Source organism: Solanum verrucosum, unplaced genomic scaffold (genome assembly GCF_900185275.1).
Source record: "Solanum verrucosum unplaced genomic scaffold, falcon-dt-bn FXZP01000183.1, whole genome shotgun sequence".
In the NCBI taxonomy this organism is placed as follows: Eukaryota; Viridiplantae; Streptophyta; class Magnoliopsida; order Solanales; family Solanaceae; genus Solanum; species Solanum verrucosum.
Window position 1 is genome coordinate 4,987,202 of NW_026020430.1, and position 6,526 is coordinate 4,993,727.

Genomic DNA, 6,526 nt, shown 5'->3' on the forward strand with positions numbered 1-6,526 from the left:
TTCGTTCTTCAGTGAACTAATAATGACTATTGGTAACTTTTAGCCAGAGAGGCCAAATGAGGTCTTAAATGACTCACATAGTTTGGGGATGATCACTAGTCACATTGGCTACCCACAAGGGGTGGGGGTGGATTAGGTCAGTAGACAGTTGTGTATTGCCTGTCTGGCTTCTCCTTTCATACCAATAGAAGTAGTATGTACTCTTGTAGGCTCTTGTCCTTAAATATTTCTTACTACTTTTTTCCTCATAATTCAATTACCTTGTTATTTCGTTATAGTTACTATTCATTTCTTTTCAACATACTTTGTCATATTTTTTTTCCTATGGCTTCTTAGCTTCCTAGTTCTTTTTCCAAACTACTTTGAAATAGTCTCTCTTGAGTTGAGGGTCTATGGAAAATATATTTACACTTTTAAACCTCATTTGCAAAATTAGACCGAGTATGTTGCTTATGATTGGGGGAGGGGGAGTGAAAAAATAACATATCTTACAAGGCTTAGACACACACACCTGACACCTTGACTATTTATGCTTTGATGAAATTTGAACTCTGATCTCTCTAAGTTTTCGTTCATGTTATTGACCATTAAACCACACTCTAGAATGCATCGTGACTTGTGGTTGTGGAGTTTATATAGTGGATGACTGAAAAAACAAAAAAGTGAGACCAATTCATAACACAAGCTAAGGTGAATTGTCAAGTGTAAGAAACTGCATTTGTGTCGGCACTCAACTTACATAGTTTAGTTAGACTGTACAAATGACAACTAGACCAGAGCCGAAGCATACAATGCAAAACAATTCCAGATGTAAAAAAAATTACAGAATTGCAATATAAACAATGTTTGCAGCATTGTTGGCAAACATAATAATACAGGAGAGATAACATAATTTGGGGCAACAAAAATTAAGTGGAAAAAAGCCTTATCACGCTCTACCTGTCAATTCAATGACGGATTCATGCACAAGCTCTGCCAGCAACTCCCTTTCAATTTCCGTTCCTACATTGTCTATCTCTAACCTCAAATACTGAAGCCAACCCTTCCCCACAACCTCCTTCCTCACCATTCCATCCACCACCAGGCTGTTTCCGTCCTCATCATCATCACCAGAGAGACATTTCACCTCACTAGAAAACCATTCCTTCATTCGGGTCCACACCTGGTCCACCAATATCAATTTAGCTCCTTCTGGAAGATTGTTACTGACCCCATTATGGGGTATGGCTCTTTGGCAAGTGTCTGGTCCATATCCTGAGATTTCCATCAGTGCTGCATTTACACAATCAAACACAAGTTTTCGGGTTGATCTCCTTTGTCTTCGCCTGGCCTCGTGTAGTGTATTCTTCTCATTCAGATCAACATACTTTTCTCTTAGAGATGGATCCAAAGGGCTTTCAGTCGAATGCCACATCAATAAGAAGGCATCTGATTGCACTTCATCAAGGCCAGCCACCGTTAATAAAGTTCGAACAAAAGAGAACCATTCTTTTTCTTCTTCCTCTGTCCGCCAAGTGGATAAGGATGGTCTTAAAGGAACTGAACTGGCCGTATCTACGCAGGAATCGTTCCATGACAGAGTACGAGCAATTGATCCTATTGGAGGAGATTTGTCAATCAGATTGCACCTTATAGGGTCAACAGACAACTCACCACCTGCTAGATTTGATCCAAACAAAAAAAAGGTCAAACTAGAAGTTGCACATATAGCACATTATCAAAAACAAAAGGGAAAAATAGAGCTTTAGGTGTCACTAGTTACATGATTTACCATGATGATCTGGCTTCGTCCTGCCAAAGGATATACATGCTGGATGTTCATCCTCTTCAAACGTTGTATCCAAAGCAGATATTGGACTAGGTTGGTCCTGGCTCTCACATTGATTTTCCAAGGGCAAAGATTTTGATACAAACAGGCCAACCTGCTAAAAGTACAACATCAATGAGCTTTGAATTTCTTTGTAAGCAGTCAATTTGTGAAATAGTCATATAAATCCTATTACAGTTGGTACGACAGATTGCCCCCATAGATTGATAAAACCTCTTTAACAGAAATCACAAAAGAGGAAGAGATAAAAGGTATGCAAGAAATTACAAGGAGACGAATCAAAAGTTGAGAGAACTCCTATTGCCTACTTTTCAGGAGACAGATGATAACCATCAAAACATACGAACCAAAAAGTGGAAATAAACTGATTTTTGTTTCGGTAACCATCAAATTAAATGAGCAGAAAATGGAACCAAACTGATTTCCCCTAATTAGTCCCATAAAACCACACTAAGGTATCACCCAGAAAGTGTTTCTTGAAAGAGGCAAGTACTTTACCTCAGGAGAAATTATGCCTTGCTCCCCAAACGAATTCTGGGAAACTAGTTTGCCTGGTGATTTGTGAAGATCGGCTGACGAGAACTCACGTCCCGGATCAACTTTTGCAGGACAATGTGAAGACTTAACGCCAGACTGCACTTCATTGTTGGATTGCAGATGGCGTCCGCTGTCTTTGCTTGGTTTTTTGTTCCTTGAGAACAACAGATTTTTCAGTGACAATTTTGTGCTTCTTGGTTTTGTTGTCGCTTCAGGAAGGTTGGGTTTTCCTGTCTCAGGACCTGGAACATCTGCATTCAACAGCGTACCGAATTCAGTCGAAGATACAGGAACAGATTTAGACCTCAAGAGGTTCCTTGGTGACTCATCAATGACTTCATCACAATTGGAATTATTCATCAAGTTGGAATTTGAAGTTCCGGGCTCTTCTTTGCTAATCTCCTGCTCCATTCCTCCAGCGTTCTTTGTGTCAGAAAGAGCAAGCATCTCACCTAATGTACTGGACCTTCTTCGCAGATGTCTATGTTCTGGAAAACTTCCATTAGAAGACACCATTGCCCATCTCTCTGAAAGTCGCTTCTTGGCTTCTCTAGAAACCGAAGATTCTGGGGAATAAGATGCACGGCTCAAGGAGGAGCAGGAATAAGGCTCGACAAATCTATTAATGTAATCCCAGGAGTGCCTAGAAACTGGTGATATGACTTCTGAATCACTGAGATTTCCTGCAACATACTCATTTTCAGACTTGTTAAATGAACTTTCATCACCAATGTAGCCATTAGAAGACATAGAAGAAAACAAGGTTTCATCCCTTCTGTGTCCACCAAGGTTTTCATGCATCTTCTGTGATATGGCCACTTCTCCTGAATCCTGTGCTTCATTATCCTCTATGTTTACATACTTCATTTCAGCTTCTGATACTCTTGGTGATGCTGAAGGTGGAGAACTTGCAGCCCTGCAGTTGCGTGTCTTGCTAAGACTTGGTTTCAACACCACTATCCTTGTCGGCTGAGCGGGATTTTCATCAATATTCCACCCTGGTGCAGGAGGGGAAATCGGACAATGGCTTTCGTCTACCCTGTTTCCCTGACCCACCTGGGTGGCTCTCTTCATCTCTTTTTCATTTTTGTTTCCTGATTCACCAAATCTACTATTATCCACCATTTTTGTTGGTCTAAGAACAGTAATTCGTTTTGTCTCAGGAGGAGGAGGTACGGATTTCAACTTTTGTAACTGCTGCGAAAACATTGGATTGGGTTCTTGCAGAAACTTGAGAAATAAATCTGTGTTGGAACTTAAAACGTCCAATGCTTCTTGGAATTCCTTAGACTGGCGAAGATTTCCATCTATAGATAAACATTTAGCTTCAATGAACTTCTGACGAACAAAAGCTACCTTCTTGTCAATACTGATTTCGTCGTGTCTTGCCTTTTGGGGAGATTTGCTTCTCACACAGTTTATCTTCGTGGGTTGCTGCCAGACTTCATAGACATCTTTATATTCATTCTCTTCTGGGCATTGATGAAATTTCTGATGCATTTCTTCCATCAAAGATCCGTTTTCGTGCTGGCAATAACTGAAAGAGGAATCAGTATGACATCGAGAATGACCTCCAAAATGACTTTGTGTGGCTGAAACAGATCTCCGAGTTGGAAAAGCATCAAGGCCCATCAACTTGGCAACAAGACTAGGTGGGTTTTGACTAGAATCTATTTCCTTGGACATTTCTTGGGCTATAAGCATCTTCATTGGTGTTCCATTTGATTTCCTGTTTGAACTGTTTCTCTTCAAATCTGAAACAATCTGCATGCACCATATCTGAGTATTAGTATTGAAGCCAAATTCTACAAAACCCAGCTCATCTTGCTTCCTTAATTAATATCATCTAGAGATAGTCTGAAAATATACCATTTTTTCCTCTATTTGATCCCCAGAAGGATACATCCTGACAACATCTGATTGGCTCCTCGAAAGAGAGCCTGCAGTAAGATGGACCAAGTCAACACAAAGATTCAATTTTACGGTTAGAAGATTCAAAAACAATAAAACCAAATACTCAAAATCATCCATATGAATTCAAACTAGATTCAACTGTTCTTGCAGGAGGTCTTTATTTTATGCAAATGAAAAAAGCTCCAGATGGAGGCAGTCATATTCATACACAGCCAACCCATACATCATATATCATTTTTAAACTTGGTAGGCGATTAGTCTTCAGCAAACAATACTATTTATGCACCGTTCCCAAGTTTGAAGAGTCAACTTCAATAAAATGTTCTAATAAACACTCTTCATCACAAAAAGAAAAAAAGAAGATGAAGAAGGTCTAACCAGAACAATGGTGATGTTTTTTACCTACAACACTTTCATTAGTGTCTTGTTTATGTGGTTCTCAATAGAGAGTTCAAAAATCAAAAATGGAACAAACACCAAGGAAAAATATATAGCAAAGAAGTTCATTAATACCATGTGGTTTATCTGTAAGAAGCTTGTTTCCTGCCACCCCAGAATTTAAATCGAAAAGGTTCACCATTCGTCCCAAGCATCCTGGAAAAGGTTTATCAAGATTGCAATTTTTTCCATTCTGAAACCCATTCATCTCACCACCTGAGACACACTCAAAATTAACAATGTAATTCCACAGTGCTGCATCAATCCTTCTCTCATGAAACATTAATATCCAAAGAGTAGAGAATCAAATCCGAAATACTTTTAATTTTCGATATGCCAAATAAATAGGGAGGTGTTCAAGTCAGCAAACATAATACAACCATACAACATTGAAGCCATGAGTAGCAGGTACTCGGAACAAATTAGGAGAGAACAAGAACTTAAAGAACAAGCTTACAGGTATATGCAGAAAACCCAGAAGAGATAAGTAACATGATTTAATAAAAATGTTATCAACAAACTATAGTAGTCAAATCATAGAGAAAATCTAATATCAGACAATTCACCCTCTCATTCTGCTACGTCTAAAAGGAGACATAGATTTTCATACTTCAGTTATTCATGCCAAGGATCCCAATATGTGAAGCTACAAAAGATGCATTTTCTCCAACAACAGCTTCACAGCAAACTGAGGAGGGAGAATTATTAAAACCATTACATAGGAATTTGGAAAAATAGCTCCCGGGTGGGAACTACTCCTTTATGATGCTGCAATGGCGTTATTGCTGTATTTCTATCAATTATTTTTGAAATATATAATTTTTCCTTTTAATAGATGGAATTCAATGAATTGACCAGGATAAACGAATGACAAAAAAATTAGCTTATTCAACCATTTGTTGCATACATTACACTGTTTAGACCTAGATTATACAGCTAGAAAATACACAAAAATCCATATGAAACTTCAGATCAACCAGTCAAGCAAAAATCATAACAAATGCAGTAAAAAAACGATATTTTTTTACGAAAATAACTAACAAACCAATCAGAGTAATTACTAGTGAACCCTGAAATAAAATAGACAGGAAATGACAGGCATAAACAACAAAACCTTAAAAAGCTAAAATCCGAAAAAAGAAGAAGAAAAGAGCACGAAATTACGAAAAAGAGAAAAAACAAAGAAAATCTAATTCGAATTACCTTAGAAAAGATAGATCGGAAGAGAGTATAAAAATGGCAACTGAAAATGAAAACACTTCCAGTTATGCTAAAAAAACTTCAATCAATGAAATGCAGGACCACTTGACAATGCCACCACCGCAGGTTTCACACAGTAGGTGAAAAAATGCGTGAAAAATAACTTAGAAAAGCTCAAAATGTGGACACAGATCTACCGGTCATTTCACGGCAAAGAAGTCGCCGGAAACTGAAAATTAACATTCCGGTGGGAAACTCGCCGGAGAGCCTTCATCAGCTCACACCGATCACGTTAATAGAGAGAGTAGAGAGAGGAAGTGAAGTAAAAAGTTTGTGGATTAATAAGAACACAAAATGAAAAAAGGTATACTTCATTAGTAAATACAATAAAATTGACCTGACAAGAAAAGATCCTTGTGGTTTGGGATAATTGTATTTCGACCCCACTTCTTAATTATTTCATCAAAATTGCCCCCACATAAAACGCGGCTTGTATAGGCTGGTAAGTATTAACAGGTGCACCGTCGAAGGGTTGTTGAATTTGTAAATTACACTTGCGGGTCCTCTGGCAGCTAGTTAAAGGTATGCGGGTACTAATACATAAATTAT

At 38.3% G+C, this 6,526-nt stretch overlaps 1 protein-coding gene across 4 annotated transcripts; it reads right to left on the reverse strand.

Moving 5' to 3' along the window:
• Nucleotides 1-813: 813 nt before the first annotated feature.
• Nucleotides 814-6,267, reverse strand: LOC125807311 (uncharacterized). 4 transcript variants are annotated; one of them, XM_049487007.1, is made up of 6 exons: nucleotides 5,921-6,267; nucleotides 4,793-4,933; nucleotides 4,235-4,305; nucleotides 2,327-4,129; nucleotides 1,763-1,925; nucleotides 814-1,656 (listed from the first exon to the last, which is right to left on the reverse strand). In XM_049487007.1, the coding sequence occupies exons 2-6, from the start codon at nucleotides 4,923-4,925 to the stop codon at nucleotides 929-931; spliced, it is 2,898 nt and encodes a 965-aa protein (XP_049342964.1). In that variant the 5' UTR covers nucleotides 4,926-4,933; nucleotides 5,921-6,267; the 3' UTR covers nucleotides 814-928. The 4 variants fall into 4 exon arrangements, with proteins under 4 accessions (XP_049342964.1, XP_049342967.1, XP_049342965.1 ...); XM_049487010.1 differs by having other exon boundaries at nucleotides 1,772-1,922; nucleotides 5,921-6,266; XM_049487008.1 differs by having other exon boundaries at nucleotides 1,763-1,922; nucleotides 5,921-6,266.
• Nucleotides 6,268-6,526: the final 259 nt, after the last annotated feature.